Source organism: Oncorhynchus masou, unplaced genomic scaffold (genome assembly GCF_036934945.1).
Source record: "Oncorhynchus masou masou isolate Uvic2021 unplaced genomic scaffold, UVic_Omas_1.1 unplaced_scaffold_1119, whole genome shotgun sequence".
Classification (NCBI taxonomy): Eukaryota; Metazoa; Chordata; class Actinopteri; order Salmoniformes; family Salmonidae; genus Oncorhynchus; species Oncorhynchus masou.
Genome location: NW_027000923.1, coordinates 162,301 through 185,343, shown reverse-complemented (window position 1 = coordinate 185,343; position 23,043 = coordinate 162,301). Strand labels below are relative to the sequence as shown.

The following is a 23,043-nucleotide window of genomic DNA, read 5'->3' as shown; positions in this document are numbered from 1 at the left end:
ACCCCTCTCCCCTGTTATCTCACCCCTCCTCCACACCTCTCCCTTGTTCTCTTACCCCCCTCCTCCTCCTTCTCTCCTCCACACCCCTCCCCTGTTCTCTCACCCCTCCTCCTCCTTCTCCTCCACCTCCCCCTGTTATCTCACCCCTCCCCCTCTCCCTCTCTCTTACCCCTCCTCCTCCTCTCTCCTCCACACCCCTCCCCTGTTCTCTTACTCCACCTCTCCGCCACACCCTCCCCTGTTCTCTTACCCCCTCCTCCTCCTCCTCTCCTCCACACCCATCCCCCTGTTCTCTCACCCCTTCCTCCTCCACACCTCTCCCCTGTTCTCTCACCCCCTCCTCCTCCACACCCATCCCCTGTTCTCTCACCCCTCCTCCACACCCCCTCTCCCCTGTTCTCTTACCCCTCCTCCTCCTTCTCTCCTCCACACCCCTCCCCTGTTCCCCTCACACCCTCCCCTCTCTCACCCCTCCTCCACACCCCTCCTCTTCTCTCCCTCTCCCCTGTTCTCTCTCCTCCTCCTTCTCTCCTCCACACCTCTCCCTCTCTCACCCCTCCTCCACACCCCTCCCACCCCCTCCCCTGTTCTCTCCCCTCCTCTTCCCCTCCTCCACACCCCCTCTCCCTGTTCTCTCCCTCCTCCCTCCACACCCCTCATCCCTGTTATCTCACCCCTCCTCCACACCTCTCCCCTGTTCTCTCACCCCTCCTCCACCCCCTCCTCCTTCTCTCCTCCACACCTCTCCCCTGTTCTCTTCCTCCCCTCTCCCTCCACACCCCCTCCCTGTTCTCTCACCCCTCCTCCTCCTCCTCCTCCACACCCCTCCCCTGTTCTCTCACCCCTCCTCCTCCTTCTCTCTCCTCCACACCTCTCCCCTGTTCTCTCACCCCTCCTCTCCTTCTCTCCACACCCCTCCCTGTTCTCTCACCCCTCCTCCACACCCCTCCCCTGTTCTCTTACCCCTCCTCCTCCTTCTCTCCTCCACACCTCTCCCCTGTCCCCTATCTCACCCTCCTCCTCTTTCTTCTCTCCTCCACACCCCTCCCCTGTTCTCTCCTCCCCCCTCCTCCTCCTTCTCTCCTCCACACCCCCTCCCCTGTTCTCTCACCCCTCCTCCTCCTCTCTCCTCCACACCCCTCCCCCCCTCCTCACCCCTCCTCTGTCCTCTCTCTCCTCCACACCTCTCCCCTGTTCTCTCACCCCTCCTTTCACCCTCCCCTCCTCCTCCTTCTCTCCTCCACACCCCTCCCCTGTTCTCTCACCCCCTCCCTCCTCTCCCTCCCTCCACACCCCTCCCCTGTTCTCTCACCCCCTCCTCCTTCTCCCTCCACACCTCTCCCCTGTTATCTCACCCCTCCTCCACACCTCTCCCCTGTTCTCTTACCCCTCCTCCTCCTTCTCTCCTCCACACCCCTCCCCTGTTATCTCACCCCTCCTCCACACCCCTCCCCTGTTGTCTTACCCCTCCTCCTCCTTCTCTCCTCCACTCCTCTCCCCTGTTATCTCACCCCTCCTCCACACCTCTCCCCTGTTATCTCACCCCTCCTCCTCCCCTTCTCTCCTCTCCCCTGTTCTCTCACCTCTCCTCCTCCTTCTCTCCCCCATTAAAGACTGAGAGCAGTTGGAAGTAATTAGAAGTGTGTGTGAGAGTGTGTGTTGTGAAGTAATGTGTGTGCTCCTTGTGTGTGTGTGTGTGTGTGTGTGTGTGTGTGTGTGTGTGTGTGTGTGTGTGTAAGAGAGCGTATGAGTGTGTGGACCATACCAGAATGTCTAGATCAAAGCACCAGTCACCATGAGTCCAGAAAGGCACCTGAAAAATGTTCAGCCCTCTTAAACCCTCCTCCTCGCTCCCCCTCCATCTCTCTCTCATCTGCCTCCCCCTGCCACCAACCTCTCATCCTCCTCTGCTACAGAGCAGACACGAATAGAATGAAACACACCATCACCACACACTTGGTGTCCCCTTTAACACAATACCATATCACACACAGGTACAGAGAGTCACACACACGCTGATGCTACCACAGTGGGCCATAAAGACAATTGTCAATAAAGTTTTTTCAAACAAACAACTGGACGTCACACCACAATGGCGGCCAGCACAACAGTGACAGTTCTGACTCCCAATGGAAGAAGACAAACCGTAAAAATCTCGCCAAACACACCTTTGCTACAGGTAGGTAGTAATAAAGCTGATGTCCTGCTCTCTCAGTCTGCGTTCAAAATAACTGTCTCCCTTTTCTAGGTTATGAAAACGAGAGTGATCTTTTCATGTCGGCTGAACAATGACTGTTCAGTTTAGCCTGCTCGTTTTTCTCTCTTTGTCTGCACAAAGTAAGTTGCTTTGCTAGTTAACTTGTTTAGCTGATAGATAACCAATACTTTGTATTTAGGTCCTCGAAGACGTCTGCAAGAAACATGGAATTAATCCTGACGATCACGGTTTAAAGTGAGTTGAGAGCTTTGTTGTTAGCCTAGCTAGCTAACTTGGTCTCTAGACGTGCTAACGTTAGCTGGCTAGCTCTGTGAACTGAAAGACTAGCTAGATATCCTCTTTATTACAACATTTTCCGTGGATGTTTTGTAGTGGTACCCAGATCATCAAACTGAACGATGATGAAGCTGTGATTGAGTGGAGGGGGAGGGATGGCTAGTCGTGTGTGCCCTCTGTCCGGGCCCTTTGTATACTTGGCTCAGGACACTGCTCTTTCACTAAAGTCTCTCTCTCTCTCTCTCTCTCCATCCATCCATCCATCCATCCATCCATCCCCTTGACAGATTTCAGAGGAACGTTCTGGACCTGTCGCTCCAGTGGAGGTTTGCCAGCGTGCCAAACAATGCCAAGCTGGAGGTGGTGACCAGCACCCGGAAACAGACAGGGACCGACAGCCCGGTGGGTGAAACTAGTGTGTGTGGCGTGCAGCATGACTTCACCATGTCCAGGAAACAACATCCATTCTACTACTTCTGCTTCATTGTGGTCATAACAACATTACTGTTGCATTTGATAAAATGTTCCATGTTGCCCCTTTGGCTGTCAGAGTACCTGTCTCTCCACCCCTCTCTCTTTATATACCTCTGTCTCTCTCCTTCTCTACCCCTCTCTCTCTCCCCGACTTCTCCAATGAGGTTTAATGGTGGTTGGCATCCAATATGTTGCATTACCGCCACCTACTAGACTGGTGTACAACTCCCTTATACTTTGAGTGAAATTAACAAATACCCTACCATCTAACTTAATCTAACACTACACTCACAAAATGTTTTAAATAACACCACCCTCCTCCAGTATTTATATCTATTTAGTCCAACAGGCCAACAGCCTGAAAGGATGGGACACCACCACTTAACACACCCTGTAACTCTTCCGACGTCAAGTCTCACACAGCCAAATACCTCTCTGCAGCTGCCACCACCACCTCAATCTGCTGTGACTTACGTTCTATCCCTGCAGTACAGTTGATAACCATTGCTTTAAATGCTAAAAATCCCATCTTAATGAAACGTGTATCACTTGTTGGCCTCTCCCTCTGTACTGGTACAGATCTACTACTCACACCACTCCTCTCATGATCCCTTGACCCATCTTCCTCTACTTTCTCACTGCCTCAGCATATGACAACTTCTGCTCTACTCTAACCATGGAAACCTCAACCTGCCTCTCTCACAAGAGACATCTGATCCCCAGCACCATGGGCATCCCTACAATTGACACACACCACTACTTTCCCCAATGCTACATATTCCTTTGTCTCATGCCCTTCTCACACCTAGGAACCTCCCTCCTACACACCTCTGCCACATAGGAACACCTAGGAACCTCCCTCCTACACCTCTCTGCCACATAGGAACACCTAGGAACCTCCCTCCTACACACCTCTGCCACCTAGGAACCTCCCTCCTACACACCTCTGCCACATAGGAACACCTAGGAACCCCCCTCCTACACCTCTCTGCCACATAGGAACACCTAGGAACCTCCCTCCTACACACCTCTGCCACATAGGAACCTCCCTCCTACACACTGCTGCCACATAGGAACACCTAGGAACCTCCCTCCTACACACTGCTGCCACATAGGAACACCTAGGAACCTCCCTCCTACACACCTCTGCCACATAGGAACACCTAGGAACCTCCCTCCTACACACCTCTGCCACATAGGAACACCTAGGAACCTCCCTCCTACACACCTCTGCCACATAGGAACACCTAGGAACCTCCCTCCTACACCTCTCTGCCACATAGGAACACCTAGGAACCTCCCTCCTACACACTGCTGCCACATAGGAACACCTAGGAACCTCCCTCCTACACACTCTGCCACATAGGAACACCTAGGAACCTCCCTCCTACACCTTTACTCTTTAAGCCACATAGGAACACCTAGGAACCTCCCTCCCTACACCCCTCTCTGCTGCACATAGGAACACCTAGGAACCTCCCTCCTACACCTCTCTGCCACATAGGAACACCTAGGAACCTCCCTCCTACACACTGCTGCCACATAAGAACACCTAGGAACCTCCCTCCTACACCTCTGCCACATAGGAACACCTAGGAACCTCCCTCCTACACACCTCTGCCACATAGGAACACCTAGGAACCTCCCTCCTACACACCTCTGCCACATAGGAACACCTAGGAACCTCCCTCCTACACACTCTGCCACATAGGAACACCTAGGAACCTCCCTCCTACACACCACATGCCCATAAGCTTGACACCTGAAACAACGTAATGTATTCGGCACAAAAGCTGAATCCTAACATTACTTTGTCGGGCAAAGACTCAACATCAAAACTCAAAGGAACAATGACTTTTCTGTTTCCCCACTCTCATCACCCCCGTCTGCGTTGCACCAAACCACGAGCATCATAAACACCGGGAATCTTCCCCTTCAGTTGGTCAACTTTTACATTTACTGCTACCCCAGTAATCACTCCTTTCAATGGCACCCTTTTCTTGAGAGAAACAATGCACATTTCTTTCCCCCATTTGTTTAATGCCGAGCGCCTTCTTTCCCTCTCTCTACCCCTCTCTTTCTCTACCTCTCTCTCTACCCCTCTCTTTCTCTACCTCTCTCTACCCCTCTGTTTATATACCCCTCTCTCTACCACTCTCTTTCTCTACCTCTCTCTCTACCCCTCTGTTTATATACCCCTCTCTCTACCCCTCTGTTTATATACGCCTCTCTTTCTCTACCCCTCTCTTTCTCTACCCCTCTGTTTATATACCCCTCTCTCTACCACTCTCTTTCTCTACCCCTCTGTTTATATACCCCTCTGTTTATATACCCCTCTCTACCCCTCTTTACATACTCCTCTCTCTATCCCTCTGTTTATATACCCCTATCTCTACCCCTCTGTTTATATACCCCTCTACCCCTCTGTTTATATACCCCTCTCTTTCTCTACCCCTCTCTCTACCCCTCTCTTTCTCTACCCCTCTGTTTATATACCCCTCTCTCTACCACTCTCTTTCTATCCCCCTCTGTTTATATACCCCTCTCTCTACCCCTCTCTTTATATACCCCTGTCTCTACCCCTCTTTTTATACCTCTCTCTATCCCTTTTTATATAACTTTCATGTCTGTTTATATACCCCCTCTGTTTATATAACCATGTCTCTATCCCTCTGTTTATATCCCTCTCTCTACTCTCTCTCTCTACCCCTCTGTTTATATACCCCTCTCTCTCTTATATAACCCCTGTCTCTATCCCTCTGTTTATATCCCTCTCTCTATCCCTCTGTTTATATACCCCTCTCTTTCTCTACCCCTCTGTTTATATACCCCTCTGTTTATATACCCCTCTGTTTATATAACCATGTCTCTATCCCTCTGTTTATATCCCTCTCTCTACCACTCTCTCTCTACCCCTCTGTTTATATACCCCTCTCTGTTTATATCTCTCTATCTACCCCTCTTTATACCCCTCTCTTTATATAACCATGTCTCTATCCCTCTGTTTATATCCCTCTCTCTATCTACCCCTCTCTTTATATACCCCTCTCTCTACCCCTCTGTTTATATACCCCTCTCTCCCCTCTGTTTATATACCCCTCTCTCTACCACTCTGTTTATATACCCCTCTCTCTACCCCCCTCTCTTTATATACCCCTACTACCCTCTCTTTACCCCTCTCTGTTTATATACCCTCTCTCTCTACCCCTCTCTTTATATACCCCTCTCTACCCCTCTGTTTATATACCCCTCTCTCTACCCCTCTGTTTACTACCCCTCTGTTTACTACCCCTACCCCTCTGTTTATATACCCCTCTCTTACCCCTATATACCCCTCTCTCTACCCCTCTCTTTATATACCCCTCTCTCTATCCCTCTGTTTATATACCCCTCTCTTTCTCTACCCCTCTGTTTATATACCCTCTGTTTATATACCCCTCTGTTTATATAACCATGTCTCTATCCCTCTGTTTATATCCCTCTCTCTACCTGTTTATATACCCCTCTCTCTACCCCTCTGTTTATATACCCCTCTGTTTATATACCCCTCTCTTTATATAACCATGTCTCTATCCCTCTGTTTATATCCCTCTCTCTACCACTCTCTACCCCTCTCTCTACCCCTCTGTTTATATACCCCTCTCTACCCCTCTCTCTACCCCTCTCTTTCTCTACCCCTCTCTCTACCCCTCTGTTTATATACCCCTCTCTTTATCTACCTCTCTCTTTATATACCCCTCTCTCTATCTACCCCTCTCTTTATATACCCCTCTCTCTATCTACCCCTCTCTTTATATACCCCTCTCTCTATCTACCCCTCTCTTTCTGTTTATATACCCCTCTCTCTCTACCCTCTGTTTATATACCCCTCTCTCTCTGTTTATATACCCCTCTCTCTACCCCTATATACCCCTCTATCTATCTACCCCTCTCTTTATATACCCTCTCTCTATCTACCCCTCTGTTTATATACCCCTCTCTCTACCCCTCTGTTTATATACCCCTCTCTCTACCCCTCTGTTTATATACCCCTCTCTCTACCCCTCTGTTTATATACCCCTCTCTATACCCCTCTGTTTATATACCCCTCTCTATACCCCTCTGTTTATATACCCTCTCTCTACCCCTCTCTTTATATACCCTCTCTCTACCCCTCTGTTTATATACCCTCTCTCTACCCCTCTATTTATATACCCCTCTCTCTACCCCTCTCTTTATATACCCTCTCTCTACCCCTCTGTTTATATACCCCTCTCTCTACCCCTCTGTTTATATACCCCTCTCTCTACCCCTCTGTTTATATACCCCTCTCTCTACCCCTCTGTTTATATACCCCTCTCTCTACCCCTCTGTTTATATACCCCTCTCTCTACCCCTCTGTTTATATACCCCTCTCTCTACCCCTCTGTTTATATACCCCTCTCTCTACCCCTCTGTTTATATACCCCTCTCTCTACCCCTCTGTTTATATACCCCTCTCTCTACCACTCTGTTTATATACCCCTCTCTCTACCCCTCTGTTTATATACCCCTCTCTCTACCCCTCTGTTTATATACCCCTCTCTCTACCACTCTGTTTATATACCCCTCTGTCTCTCTGTCCCTCATTCTGACTCACAGTTCTCATCCAACATAGTTCCCCTGTTTCTATTTTTATAAATGGTTAGTTGTTAAAAACACATTTTCCTCATCCTTTTTAACTCTGCCGGTGTCCTGGGGGAAACATGTTTTCCATGTTAGCTCGTCACCACAGTGAGTGATAGGTAAACAACTGGCCGGCATGGGTCATCATCCATCTGGGATGACGTCTGCCGTTTCCACTGGGGTTCTGAGAAGAGGTCCTTTCTTAATGACATCATCAATCCTCTGACAGCACCCGTGTCATCAACATGTGCCAAGTGACCCCCCCCCTCCGAGAAAACGCATACAACACGCTACCAAGTGTTGACGTTCCACACCACCATAGACAGTCAGACATCACCACCTATATGTAGTGTTTCTGTTCCACACCACCATAGACAGTCAGACATCACAACCTATATGTAGTGTTTCTGTTCCACACCACCATAGACAGTCAGACATCACAACCTATATGTAGTGTTTCTGTTCCACACCACCATAGACAGTCAGACATCACCACCTATATGTTAGAGTGTTTCCTGTGGTTAGACACCACCATAGTGGTCAGACATCACCAGCTATATGTGGTTTCTGTTCCACACCAGCCTGGACAGTCAGACATAGCCTGGTGGTTAGAGGCGGGTAGCCTAGTGGTTAGAGGCGGGTAGCCTGGTGGTTAGAGGCGGGTAGCCTGGTGGTTAGAGATGGGCAGCCTAGTGGTTAGAGGCGGGCAGCCTAGTGGTTAGAGATGGGTAGCCTAGTGGTTAGAGGCGGGCAGCCTGGTGGTTAGAGGCGGGCAGCCTGGTGGTTAGAGGCGGGCAGCCTGGTGGTTAGAGGCGGGCAGCCTGGTGGTTAGAGGCGGGCAGCCTGGTGGTTAGAGGCGGGTAGCCTGGTGGTTAGAGGCGGGTAGCCTGGTGGTTAGAGGCGGGTAGCCTGGTGGTTAGAGGCGGGTAGCCTGGTGGTTAGAGGCGGGCAGCCTGGTGGTTAGAGGCGGGTAGCCTGGTGGTTAGAGACGGGCAGCCTAGTGGTTAGAGGCGGGCAGCCTAGTGGTTAGAGGCGGGCAGCCTAGTGGTTAGAGGCGGGCAGCCTGGTGGTTAGAGGCGGGCAGCCTGGTGGTTAGAGGCGGGCAGCCTAGTGGTTAGAGGCGGGCAGCCTAGTGGTTAGAGCGTTGGACTAGTAACCGAAAGGTTGCAAGTTCAAACCCCCGAGCTGACAAGGTACAAATCTGCCGTTCTGCCCCTGAACAGGCAGTTAACCCACTGTTCCTAGGCCGTCATTGAAAATAGGAATTTGTTCTTAACTGACTTGCCTAGTTAAATAAAGGTTAAAAAAAAGAACAAGAACAATCTGGCCATGTTCTGTTATAATCTCCACCCGGCACAGCCAGAAGAGGACTGACCTCTCAGAGTCTGGTTCCTCTCTAGGTTTCTTCCTTGGTTCCCTAACTTTCTAGGGAGTTTTTCCTAGCCACCGTGCTTCTACACCTGCATTGCTTGCTGTTTGGGGGTTTTAGGCTGAGTTTCTGTACAGCACTTTGTGACATCTGCTGATGCAGAAATGTCCTATAAAATGTGCTGGATGGATTGACATGGGCTGTTTGTTTACGTCACAGTGCATTTAACAGCTGTGTGAATGTGGTTCATGTCTGATCCGTCTCTCAGAACGTGTTTAGTGAAATAATGTGTTTATGTAATACGGTGTTAGATCTCTGTGGATTATTTCCATGTTACAGGGAGTCTCGATGTGGCAGACGATGAAAGCCGTCTTGGTAAACAGTAACAACATGGCCGTGTGTCAGGGGGAGTGCAGGTAGAGGAGTGTTTGAAGCTGTGCCCGTGTTGTGTTATAAACCGTATTCAGGATAATCATCTCTGTGATCATGGCTGTAGTTCTCTGGGTGACTAATAGCCCTGAATAGGAATTCTGGCTCTGTGTGTGTTCCCTAGATGTGTGTGTGTGTGTGTGTGTGTGTTGCCTAGATGCGTGTGATGTGATGTGTGTGTGTGTTCCCTAGATGTGTGTGTGTGTGTTCCCTAGATGTGTGTGGATGTGTGTGCGTGTGTTCCCTAGATGTGTGTGGATGTGTGTGCGTGTGTTCCCTAGATGTGTGTGTGTGTGTGTTCGTGATGTTCCCTAGATCTTTATGTACATATTCTTTATCCCTTTACACTTGTGTGTATAAGACAGTAGTTTTGGAATTGTTAGCTAGATTACTTGTTGGTTATTACTGCATTGTCGTGAACTAGAAGTTCCCTAGATGTGTGTGTGTGTGTTAACATCTGCTAACCATGTGTATGTGACAAATAAAATGTGATTTAATTTGTTCCCTAGATGTGTGTGTGTGTGTGATGTGTGTGTGTGTTCCCTAGATGTGTGTGTGTGTTCCCTAGATGTCTAGATCTTTATGTACATATTCTTTATCCCTTTACACTTGTGCGTATAAGACAGTAGTTTTGGAATTGTTAGTGATTACTTGATGAGTTATTACTGCATTGTGTGAACTAGAAGTTCTCAAGATTTCGTGTGTTTAACATCTGCTAACCATGTGTGTGTGACAAATAAAATTTGATTTAATTTGTTCCCTGATGTGTGGTGTGTGTGTGTGTGTGTTCCTAGATGTGTGTGTGTGATTCCCTAGTGTGTGTGTGTGTGTGTGTGTGTTGTGTGTTCCCTAGAGGTGTGTGTGTGTGCATTCTCTAGATGAGTGTGTGTGTGTTCTCTAGATGCGGTGTGTGTGTATTCTCTAGATGAGTGTGTGTGTTCCCTAGAGGAGTGTCCCTAGAGGAGTGTGTGTGTGTGTGTTCTCTAGATGCGGTGTGTGGGTTTTGTAAATGAGTTGTCTGTGTTCAATAACGGTATGTTCTGTTTCTGTGTGTGTTCTAGAACAGTGTGTTCTGTCTGTGTGTTGTAAAACAGTGTGTTGTATTCTGTGTGTGTTCCTCAGGTGCGTATTGCCCTGCAGATGGAAGATGGTACCAGACTCCAGGGTACTTTCTCCAGTGGACAGACACTATGGGAGCTGCTCACACACTTTCCCCAGACCAGGTAGGTAGGTAGGGTTGTCACTGATTGCGCGTGTGTGTGTGTGTGTGTGTGTGTGTGTGTGTGTGTGTGTGTGTGTGTGTGTGTGTGTGTGTGTGGGCTCGCCTGCCTGCCTGCCTGCCAAGACCAGAGGTTTGTTATTTTTATGAGTGAGTGCTGAACACTGCGATCAAAGAGTCGCAGACCAGGAGTGAGCCAAGTTACAACAACCCCTCCCTCCTCCTCCTCTCCTTTTTTTCTCCCGTTTTCTTTCTCCTCACCCCCAACCTCTCTACTCTCCCCAACCTCTCTACTCTCTCCAACCTCTCTACTCTCTCCAACCTCTCTACTCTCTCCAACCTCTCTACTCTCTCCAACCTCTCTACTCTCTCCAACCTCTCTACTCTCTCCAACCTCTCTACTCTCTCCAACCTCTCTACTGTCTCCAACCTCTCTACTCTCTCCAACCTCTCTACTCTCTCCAACCTCTCTACTCTCTCCAACCTCTCTACTCTCTCCAACCTCTCTACTCTCTCCAACCTCTCTACTCTCTCCAACCTCTCTACTCTCTCCAACCTCTCTACTCTCTCCAACCTCTCTACTCTCTCCAACCTCTCTACTCTCTCCAACCTCTCTCCTCCAACCTCTCTACTCTCTCCAACCTCTCTACTCTCTCCAACCTCTCTACTCTCTCCAACCTCTCTACTCTCTCCAACCTCTCTACTCTCTCCAACCTCTCTACTCTCTCCAACCTCTCTACTCTCTCCAACCTCTCTACTCTCTCCAACCGCTCTACTGTCTCCAACCTCTCTACTCTCTCCAACCTCTCTACTCTCTCCAACCGCTCTACTGTCTCCAACCGCTCTACTCTCTCCAGCCTTTACTCTCTCTCCTCTCTACTCTCTCTCAACCGCTCTACTCTCTCCACTCTCTAACCAGCCGCTCTACTCTACTCTCTCTCAACCTCTCTACTCTCTCCAACCGCTCTCTACTCTCTCCAACCTCTCTACTCTCTCCAGCCGCTTTACTCTAACCTCTCTCTCTCCACTCTCTCCAGCCGCTCTACTCTACTCTCTAACCAGCCGCTCTCTCTACTCCTCTCCAACCTCTCTACTCTCTCCAACCGCTCTCTACTGTCTCCAACCGCTCTACTCTCTCCAGCCGCTTTACTCTCTCCAACCTCTCTACTCTCTCTCAACTCTCTCTCCAGCCGCTCTACTCTACTCTCTAACCAGCCGCTCTACTCTACTCTCTCTCCAACCTCTCTCTACTCTCTCTCCCAGCCGCTCTCTACTCTCTCTCCAGCCGCTCTCTACTCTCTCTCCAGCCGCTCTCTACTCTCTCTCCAGCCTCTCTACTCTCTCTCCAGCCTCTCTACTCTCTCCAACCTCTCTACTCTCTCAGCCTCTCTACTCTCTCCAGCCTCTCTACTCTCTCCAACCTCTCTACTCTCTCCAGCCGCTCTCTACTGTCTCCAACCTCTCTACTCTCTCCAGCCGCTCTCTACTCTCTCCAAGCCGCTCTCTACTCTCTCCAACCTCTCTACTCTCTCCAACCTCTCTACTCTCTCTCCAGCCTCTCTACTCTCTCTCCAGCCTCTCTACTCTCTCTCCAACCGCTCTCTACTGTCTCCAACCTCTCTACTCTCTCCAACCGCTCTACTCTCTCCAACCTCTCTACTCTCTCCAGCCGCTCTCTACTGTCTCCAACCTCTCTACTCTCTCCAACCTCTCTACTCTCTCCAGCCGCTCTACTGTCTCCAGCCGCTCTACTCTCTCCAGCCGCTCTACTCTCTCTCTACTCTCTCTCCAGCCGCTCTACTCTACTCTCTCCAGCCGCTCTACTCTACTCTCTCTCCAACCTCTCTACTCTCTCCAACCGCTCTCTACTGTCTCCAACCGCTCTACTCTCTCCAGCCACTTTACTCTACTCTCTCTCTACTCTCTCTCAGCCGCTCTACTCTACTCTCCAACCAGCCGCTCTCTCCAGCTCTACTCTCTCTCCAGCCTCTCTCTACTCTCTCTCCAGCCGCTCTCTACTCTCTCTCCAGCCGCTCTCTACTCTCTCTCCAGCCGCTCTCTACTCTCTCTCCAACCTCTCTCTACTCTCTCCAGCCTCTCTCTACTCTCTCTCCAGCCGCTCTCTACTCTCTCTCCAGCCGCTCTCTACTCTCTCCAGCCGCTCTCTACTCTCTCTCCAGCCGCTCTCTACTCTCTCTCCAGCCGCTCTCTACTCTCTCTCCAGCCGCTCTCTACTCTCTCTCCAGCCGCTCTACTCTCTACTTTCTCCAGCCGCTCTCTACTGTCTCTCCAACCTCTCTACTCTCTCTCCAACCGCTCTACTCTCTACCCTCTCTCCAACCAGCTCTCTCTCTACTCTCTCTCCAGCCTCTCTACTCTCTCCAGCCGCTCTACTCTCTCCAGCCGCTCTCTCTTCTCTCTCCAGCCGCTCTCTACTCTCTCTCCAGCCTCTCTCTACTCTCTCTCCAGCCTCTCTCTACTCTCTCCAGCCGCTCTCTACTCTCTCTCCAGCCGCTCTCTACTCTCTCTCCAGCCGCTCTCTACTCTCTCTCCAGCCTCTCTCTACTCTTTCTCCAGCCTCTCTCTACTCTTTCTCCAGCCGCTCTCTACTCTCTCCAGCCGCTCTCTACTCTACTCTCTCTCCAGCCGCTCTCTACTCTAGTGGACAGCCGCTCTCTACTCTACTCTAGTCCAGCCGCTCTCTACTCTCTCTCTCCAGCGGCTCTCTTAGTGTAGTGGACAGCCGCTCTCTTACTGTCTCTCCAGCCGCTCTCTTAGTCTCTCTCCAGCCGCTCTCTCTACTCTCTGGACAGCCGCTCTCTCTCTAGTGTCTGGACAGCCGCTCTCTAGTGTCTCTCCAGCCGCTCTTCTAGTGGACAGCAACCGTCTCTAGTCTCTCCAGCCGTCTCTTAGTGTCTCTCAGCCGCTCTCTTAGTGTCTGGACAGCCGGTCTCTACTCTCTCCAGCCGCTCTCTACTCTCAGCCGCTCTCTTAGTGTCTCTCAGCCTCTCTTACCGTCTCTCCAGCCGCTCTCTTAGTGTAGTCTCTCAGCCGCTCTCTACTGTCTCTCCAGCCGCTCTCTAGTCTCTCTCCAGCCGCTCTCTACTCTCTCTCCAGCCGCTCTCTAGTCTAGCCGCTCTCTTAGTCTCTCTCCAGCCGGTCTCTTACTCTCTGGACTGGTCTCTCCAGTGGACAGCTCTCTCTACTGTCTCTCCAGCCGCTCTACTCTCTACTGTCTCTCCAGCCGCTCTGGACTCTCTTACTCTCTCTCCAGCGGCTCTCTTAGTGTCTCCCCAGCCTGAGTGTAGGGACAGGGGTCCAGTTCCTCTTGCTGCTCAATAGGCAAGCACCATGGCCGTGTAGTGGACAGGGTCTCTTAGTGTAGTGGACAGGGTCTCTTAGTGTAGTGGACAGGGGTCTCTTAGTGTAGTGGACAGCGGTCTCTTAGTGTAGTGGACAGCGGTCTCTTAGTGTAGTGGACAGCGGTCTCTTAGTGTAGTGGACAGCGGTCTCTTAGTGTAGTGGACAGCGGTCTCTTAGTGTAGTGGACAGCGGTCTCTTAGTGTAGTGGACAGCGGTCTCTTTGTGTAGTGGACAGCGGTCTCTTAGTGTAGTGGACAGCGGTCTCTTAGTGTAGTGGACAGCGGTCTCTTAGTGTAGTGGACAGCGGTCTCTTAGTGTAGTGGACAGGGGTCTCTTAGTGTAGTGGACAGCGGTCTCTTAGTGTAGTGGACAGCGGTCTCTTAGTGTAGTGGACAGCGGTCTCTTAGTGTAGTGGACAGCGGTCTCTTAGTGTAGTGTAGTGGACAGCGGTCTCTTAGTGTAGTGGACAGCGGTCTCTTAGTGTAGTGGACAGGGGTCTCTTAGTGTAGTGGACAGGGGTCTCTTAGTGTAGTGGACAGGGGTCTCTTAGTGTAGTGGACAGGGGTCTCTTAGTGTAGTGGACAGGGTCTCTTAGTGTAGTGGACAGGGTCTCTTAGTGTAGTGGACAGCGGTCTCTTAGTGTAGTGGACAGCGGTCTCTTAGTGTAGTGGACAGCGGTCTCTTAGTGTAGTGTAGTGGACAGCGGTCTCTTAGTGTAGTGGACAGGGGTCTCTTAGTGTAGTGGACAGGGGTCTCTTAGTGTAGTGGACAGGGGTCTCTTAGTGTAGTGGACAGCGGTCTCTTAGTGTAGTGGACAGCGGTCTCTTAGTGTAGTGGACAGCGGTCTCTTAGTGTAGTGGACAGCGGTCTCTTAGTGTAGTGGACAGCGGTCTCTTAGTGTAGTGGACAGCGGTCTCTTAGTGTAGTGGACAGCGGTCTCTTAGTGTAGTGGACAGCGGTCTCTTAGTGTAGTGGACAGGGGTCTCTTAGTGTAGTGGACAGCGGTCTCTTAGTGTAGTGGACAGCGGTCTCTTAGTGTAGTGGACAGCGGTCTCTTAGTGTAGTGGACAGCGGTCTCTTAGTGTAGTGTAGTGGACAGCGGTCTCTTAGTGTAGTGGACAGCGGTCTCTTAGTGTAGTGGACAGGGGTCTCTTAGTGTAGTGGACAGGGGTCTCTTAGTGTAGTGGACAGGGGTCTCTTAGTGTAGTGGACAGCGGTCTCTTAGTGTAGTGGACAGGGGTCTCTTAGTGTAGTGGACAGGGTCTCTTAGTGTAGTGGACAGCGGTCTCTTAGTGTAGTGGACAGCGGTCTCTTAGTGTAGTGGACAGGGGTCTCTTAGTGTAGTGGACAGGGGTCTCTTAGTGTAGTGGACAGGGGTCTCTTAGTGTAGTGGACAGCGGTCTCTTAGTGTAGTGGACAGCGGTCTCTTAGTGTAGTGGACAGCGGTCTCTTAGTGTAGTGGACAGGGGTCTCTTAGTGTAGTGGACAGGGGTCTCTTAGTGTAGTGGACAGCGGTCTCTTAGTGTAGTGGACAGCGGTCTCTTAGTGTAGTGGACAGGGGTCTCTTAGTGTAGTGGACAGGGGTCTCTTAGTGTAGTGGACAGGGGTCTCTTAGTGTAGTGGACAGGGTCTCTTAGTGTAGTGGACAGCGGTCTCTTAGTGTAGTGGACAGCGGTCTCTTAGTGTAGTGGACAGCGGTCTCTTAGTGTAGTGGACAGCGGTCTCTTAGTGTAGTGGACAGCGGTCTCTTAGTGTAGTGGACAGCGGTCTCTTAGTGTAGTGGACAGCGGTCTCTTAGTGTAGTGGACAGGGGTCTCTTAGTGTAGTGGACAGCGGTCTCTTAGTGTAGTGGACAGCGGTCTCTTAGTGTAGTGTAGTGGACAGCGGTCTCTTAGTGGACAGCGGTCTCTTAGTGGACAGCGGTCTCTTAGTGTAGTGGACAGCGGTCTCTTAGTGTAGTGGACAGCGGCCTCTTAGTGTAGTGGACAGCGGTCTCTTAGTGTAGTGGACAGCGGTCTCTTAGTGTAGTGGACAGCGGTCTCTTAGTGTAGTGGACAGCGGTCTCTTAGTGTAGTGGACAGGGTCTCTTAGTGTAGTGGACAGCGGTCTCTTGTAGTGGACAGCGGTCTCTTAGTGTAGTGTAGTGGACAGCGGTCTCTTAGTGTAGTGGACAGGGGTCTCTTAGTGTAGTGGACAGCGGTCTCTTAGTGTAGTGGACAGCGGTCTCTTAGTGTAGTGGACAGCGGTCTCTTAGTGTAGTGGACAGCGGTCTCTTAGTGTAGTGGACAGCGGTCTCTTAGTGTAGTGGACAGGGGTCTCTTAGTGTAGTGGACAGCGGTCTCTTAGTGTAGTGGACAGGGTCTCTTAGTGTAGTGTAGTGGACAGGAGGTCTCTTAGTGTACAGCGTCTCTTAGTGTAGTGGACAGCGGTCTCTTAGTGTAGTGTGGACAGCGGTCTCTTAGTGTAGTGATCACTGGCATTAAAGGGTAACTGCACCCAAAAATCTACATTTCGTCTATTTTCCCCAGACCTTAACAGCGGTCTTCTGATGTGGTGGACAGCGGTCTCTTGTGGACTGAACATCCAACGCTTAGTTGTTTTTGAAATCGGTCTCTTAGTGGGAAAGCAACACAGAGAAAACAGAATTTAGGAAAGAAAGTAAACGGAATTAAGGTCAAAAACATGGACATTTTCTAGGGCCCTACAGCTCTCTTAGTTGAGACCAGCTGTCTGTCCGTCACCCCTTCTCTGTGATGACATCATCACTAGATCTTTGTGTACGTGAAGCTTCCAGAATGAATGTCAGCGGTCCTTACCGCCCGGGAATCTGGGGGAACAGCGGTCTCTTAGTGTAGTGTAGTGGACAAGCTCTTAGGGAGAAGTTACTTAGTGTTTAGGAGACGACGTTATGGTTCAGTGGTTTTTAATGTAGACACACTTAGTGTAGTGGACAGCGGTCTCACACAGTGGACACACACACACCAGTGGACACACAGTGTAGTGGACACACTCTTAGTGTAGTGTAGTGGACAGCGGTCTCTTAGTGTACCACAGCACACACACACGGTCACTTACACACACACTCTTACAGTGGACACACTCTTAGTGTAGTGTAGTGGACACACTCTTACAGTGTAGTGGACACACTCTTAGTGTACACCACAGCGGCCTCTTAGTGTACCAGTGGACAGCGGCACTCTTAGTGTAGTGGACAGCGGTCTCTTAGTGTAGTGGACAGCACTCTTAGTGTAGTGGACAGCGGTCTCTTAGTGTAGTGTAGTGGACATCGGTCTCTTAGTGTAGTGTAGTGGACATCACTCTTACAGTGTAGTGGACAGCGGTCTCTTACAGTGTAGTGGACATCGGTCTCTTAGTGTAGTGTACACATCGGTCTCTTACACCACAGGGGTCTCTTCCTGTTGATCACTGGCATTAAAGGGTAACTGCACCCAAAAATCTACATTTCTTCTATTTTCCCCAGACCTTAACAGCGGTCTTCTGATGTGGTTTAAGCCTCACTGAACATCCAACGCAGTTGTTTTTGAAATCGGAAACCTGGGAAACCAACACAGAGAAAACAGAATTTAGGACACACACACACACACACACACACACCACACCACACACACACACACACACACACACACACAAACACAACACACCCACTCTCCAGACCAGCTGTCTGTCCGTCACACACACACTCTGTGATGACATCATCACTAGATCTTTGCCACAACACACAGAATGAATGTCACTCCACACACACAATCTGGGGGAACACACAAGCCAGGGAGAAGTTACTGTGTTTAGGACACACACACACACAGTGGTTTTTAATGTAGACACACACACACACACACACACACACACCACACACCACACACACACACACACACACCCCACACACACACACACCACACACACACACACACACACACACACACACACACACACCACACACACACCACACACACACACCACACACCACACACACACACACCCACACACACACACCACACACACCACACACCACACACACACCACACACACACACACACACACCACACACACACACACCACACACACACACACACACCACACACCACACACACCACACACCACACACCACACACACACACACACACACACACCACACACCCACACAACACACACACAACACACACACACACACACACACACACACACCACACACACACACACACACAACACACGCACACTACACACACACACACCACACCAAAACACCACACACCACACACACACAGTTGCTCACACGTAGGCTCACTCAACACCCGACAGGTGAGACAGGTGAGACCCAGGTGTGTGTTTGTTTTGAATCACAGAATGCCTATTTTCTCTCTCCTCCTCCTCTCTCCTCCTCTCTCTCCTCCTCCTCCTCTCTCTCTCTTCTTCTCCACAGAGCATCTGAGTTGTCTGAATCAGGTTCCACTCCTGTCTGTGTCTACATGAGAGATGAGGTATGGTATCTCCTTTTCTCTCCCCATCTGTCTGTGTGTGTTGATCAGAGTGTAGTGAGGGCACTGATACAGGGGGGGGTGTTGATGTGATGGGGGTGATACAGGGGGGGGTGTTGATCAGAGTGTAGTGAGGGCACTGATAAGGGGGGGGGGTGTTGATCAGAGTGTGAGTGAGGACACTGATAATGTAATGAGTGTAATGAGGACACTGATACAGGGGGTGTTGTGTGAGGACACTGATACAGGTGTTGATCAGAGTGTGATGAGGACACTGATACAGGGGGGTGTTGATCAGAGTGTGGGGGACACTGATACAGGGGGGGGTGTTGATCAGAGTGTGATGAGGACATTGATACAGGGGGGAGGGGTGTTGATCAGGTGTAGCAAGGACACTGATACAGGGGGGGGTGTTGATCAGAGTGTAGTGAGGGCACTGATACAGGGGGGTGGGGGACACTGATACGGGGGGGTGTTGATCAGAGAGGACACTGATACAGGGGGGGGGTTGATCAGAGTGTAGCAAGGACACTGATGAGGTAGCACACTGATAATGTAATGAGTGTAATGAGGACACTGATAATGGGGGGTTGATCAGAGTGTAATGAGGACACTGATAATGTGATAATGTAGTGAGGACACTGATACGGGGGGGGTGATCAGAGTGTAGTGTGATGATCAGTGTAGTGAGGACACTGATAATGGAGGACACTGTTTGATGAGTGGTGAGGACACTGATAATGTAATGAGTGTAATGAGGACACTGATAATGTAATGAGTGTAATGAGGACAATGATAATGTAATGAGTGTAATGAGGACACTGGGGGTGTTTAGGTTGGGGACACTGATAATGTAATGTGTAATGAGGACACTGATAATGTAATGAGTGTAATGAGGACACTGGGGGGTGTTTAGGTGAGTGGTGAGGACACTGATAATGTAATGAGTGTAATGAGGACACTGATAATGTAATGAGTGTAATGAGGACACTGATAATGTAATGAGTGTAATGAGGACACTGATGTTTAATGGTGAGGACACTGATAATGTAATGAGGACACTGATAATGTAATGAGTGTAATGAGGACAATGATAATGTAATGAGTGTAATGAGGACACTGGGGGTGTTTAGGTGAGTGGTGAGGCAGCTCTAAAGAAGGCCAGTCTGAAGTCTCTGGGACTCACAGGAGGAAGTGCCATAGTCAGGTTGGTTCCTCCACAACATATCCACAACATATCCACAACATGTCCTCAACATGTCCTCAACATGTCCACAACATATCCACAACATGTCCTCAACATGTCCTCAACATATCCTCAACATGTCCTCAACATGTCCTCAACATATCCACAACATATCCACAACATGTCCTCAACATGTCCTCAACATGTCCTCAACATGTCCTCAACATATCCACAACATGTCCTCAACATGTCCTCAACATGTCCACAACATGTCCTCAACATGTCCTCAACATGTCCTCAACATGTCCTCAACATGTCCTCAACATGTCCTCAACATATCCACAACATGTCCACAACATGTCCTCAACATGTCCACAACATGTCCTCAACATGTCCTCAACATGTCCTCAACATGTCCACAACATGTCCACAACATGTCCACAACATATCCTCAACATGTCCACAACATGTCCTCAACATATCCACAACATGTCCTCAACATATCCACAACATGTCCACAACATATCCCCAACATATCCCCAACATGTCCCCAACATGTCCTCAACATGTCCTCAACATGTCCACAACATATCCACAACATATCCTCAACATGTCCACAACATGTCCTCAACATATCCACAACATGTCCTCAACATATCCACAACATGTCCTCAACATATCCACAACATGTCCTCAACATGTCCTCAACATGTCCCCAACATATCCCCAACATATCCCCAACATATCCCCAACATGTCCTCAACATGTCCTCAACATGTCCTCAACATAACATGTCCTCAACATATCCACAACATGTCCTCAACGCATGTCCACAACATATCCACAACATGTCCTCAACATGTCCACAACATGTTACAACATGTTAAGTCATCCAGCAACGCTCTTCATCCAGACATGTTACAAATTGGTGAATTCATGTCTGACATGTCACAACATATCCACAACATGTCCCAACATGTCCTCAACATGTCCCCAACATGTCAACATGTCAACATATCCACAAACATGTCCTCAACATATCCACAACATGTCCTCAACATATCCACAACATGTCCTCAACATATCCTCAACATATCCTCAACATGTCCTCAACATGTCCTCAACATATCCACAACATGTCCACAACATATCCACAACATGTCCTCAACATGTCCTCAACATGTCCACAACATGTCCTCAACATATCCACAACATATCCACAACATGTCCACAACATATCCACAACATGTCCTCAACATGTCCTCAACATGTCCACAACATGTCCTCAACATGTCCTCAACATGTCCTCAACATGTCCTCAACATGTCCTCAACATATCCTCAACATGTCCACAACATGTCCTCAACATGTCCTCAACATGTCCACAACATATCCACAACATGTCCTCAACATGTCCTCAACATATTAACATTTACATTTAACATGTCCCCAACACGTCCCCAACATGTCCCCAACATGTCCCTATCCCCATGTCAGATGTCCTCAACATGTCCTCAAATGTCCTCACCTCCTCAACATGACATCCACAACATATCCACAACATGTCCCCAACATGTCCCCAACATGTCCCCAACATGTCCCCAACATGTCCTCAACATGTCCTCAACATGTCCTCAACGTGTCCTCAACATGTCCTCAACATGTCCTCAACATATCCACCACATGTCCTCAACATATCCTCAACATGTCCTCAACATGTCCTCAACATGTCCTCACCATTACAGCAGACATAATGCACTGCCACTGATTGGGAAGGGTGGTGGTGGTGGTGAGTATGTAGATGATGTCATTCCTCTCTGCCGTTCCACAGGTTTTTACTGAAGAAGACCAAATCGCCAGGCAACGCAGACGATGACGGCATGGAGGCTGCTTCCACGGCGACAGATCCCGTCGCCAAGGAAACCAAGCCCTGCCCTTTACCCCCGGTCGGACTGCCTCCCTCACAACCAGAGCGTGCAGCGCTGCCTTCAATCAAAAAGGAGAGCCCCGAGGGGCCGGCTGAGACTGCGGATGCCCCAGTCCCCGTCGCCTCGGCCGCTGGCAGCACACTTCCTGGCAAACAGGAAGCGGAAGTGGTTACAAACTCCCAAATTGCGGTGCGGCCTAAAAGCAGTCCCTTCGGGGGAGTGAAGAGGGAGGAAGAGGGGGATGGAGAGAGGGCAGGACCATCTGGTCAGTGCGCTGTCCATCCTTCCTCCTCCTCCTCTTCCTCTCCTCCCTCCGCTCCCTTCATCCCTTTCTCTGGAGGGGGTCAGAGGCTGGGGGGCCCGGGGGTGAGCGGTGTAGGAGCATCATCATCATCATCATCATCACTACCATCAATGGTTGGTGGGCCGCCCAAAGCCAAGAAATCTAAACCCAACAACGCCAAGGTGAGACCTGTAGTCCAACCCAACGTCTTCTCAATGTGCTCTGTTGATAAGAGTCAAGTACATGTGAATAGATACATGAATGATAGATGGTATGTTCTAGATGTTCTGTTTCTATCTCTCAGCGCCAAGCCAGTACCAAACAGGATGACTGGGCCGTGGTAGAGGAGGTTCTGCAGGTAACGTTGATGGGGTTGATGTTGTTCTGATGGGCAGAACAGACCATGTCATGAATTGAATGAAACACTTCCTGTTGAGGGTCTCCCCTATTGGTTTATATAGAAACCTAGTCAGACAGATACACATTTCTACTGTTGTCATGTCTACAGCCGTTGAGATGCCTCACCTCTCTCTCTCTCTCTCTCTCCTCTGCAGCCGTTGAGATGCCTCTCTCTGTCTCCTCTACAGCCGTTGAGATGCCTCTCTCTCTCTCTCTGTCTCCTCTGCAGCCGGTGGACAGGGAACCCCTGATCTACCACATGGACTCTGCAGCCGTTGAGATGCCTCACGGCAACGAACTCTGGACTTGCAGCCGTTGAGATGACTCACCGACTCTCTCTCTCTCAGCTGCAGCCGTGAGATGCCTCAGAGAGAGGAAGAGTCTCCTCTGAAGAGTTGAGATGCCTCACTGAGAGAGAGGAAGAGTCTCCTCTGCAGCCGAGAGATGCCTCAGAGACTCTCTCTGTCTCCTCTAGGAAGTTGAGATGACTCAGAGAGAGGAAGAGGAGAGACTCTCTGTCTCCTCTGAAGAGTTGAGATGCCTGAGAGAGAGGAAGAGGAGTCTCCTCTACAGCCGGTGGAAGGGAACCCTGATCTACCACATGGACTCTGGGGAGCAGACGAGAACAGGAAGAGGAGAGACTTTGAGGTGACTGTGGAGACATCCGCAAACGCTTCGCTCAGCTGAAGAGTGAGAGGTGGGACTGAGAGAGAGGAAGAGGAGAGACTGAGAGAGAGGAAGAGGAGAGACTGAGAGAGA

General features: G+C 50.0%; 1 protein-coding gene across 1 annotated transcript in view; it reads left to right on the top strand.

Annotated features, from left to right (window-relative positions):
• The first annotated feature begins 2,054 nt into the window (after positions 1-2,054).
• aspscr1 (ASPSCR1 tether for SLC2A4, UBX domain containing) overlaps positions 2,055-23,043 on the top strand; it is a 41,197-nt gene continuing 20,208 nt past the window's right edge. The window contains exons 1-10 of the mRNA XM_064958063.1: positions 2,055-2,179; positions 2,397-2,452; positions 2,782-2,896; positions 10,533-10,633; positions 18,434-18,491; positions 19,622-19,695; positions 21,506-22,067; positions 22,190-22,243; positions 22,514-22,574; positions 22,930-22,981. Of these exons, the coding sequence (XP_064814135.1) occupies positions 2,093-2,179; positions 2,397-2,452; positions 2,782-2,896; positions 10,533-10,633; positions 18,434-18,491; positions 19,622-19,695; positions 21,506-22,067; positions 22,190-22,243; positions 22,514-22,574; positions 22,930-22,981 (1,220 nt within the window). The 5' untranslated portion in view covers positions 2,055-2,092. The remainder of the gene's footprint in view (positions 2,180-2,396; positions 2,453-2,781; positions 2,897-10,532; positions 10,634-18,433; positions 18,492-19,621; positions 19,696-21,505; positions 22,068-22,189; positions 22,244-22,513; positions 22,575-22,929; positions 22,982-23,043) is intronic.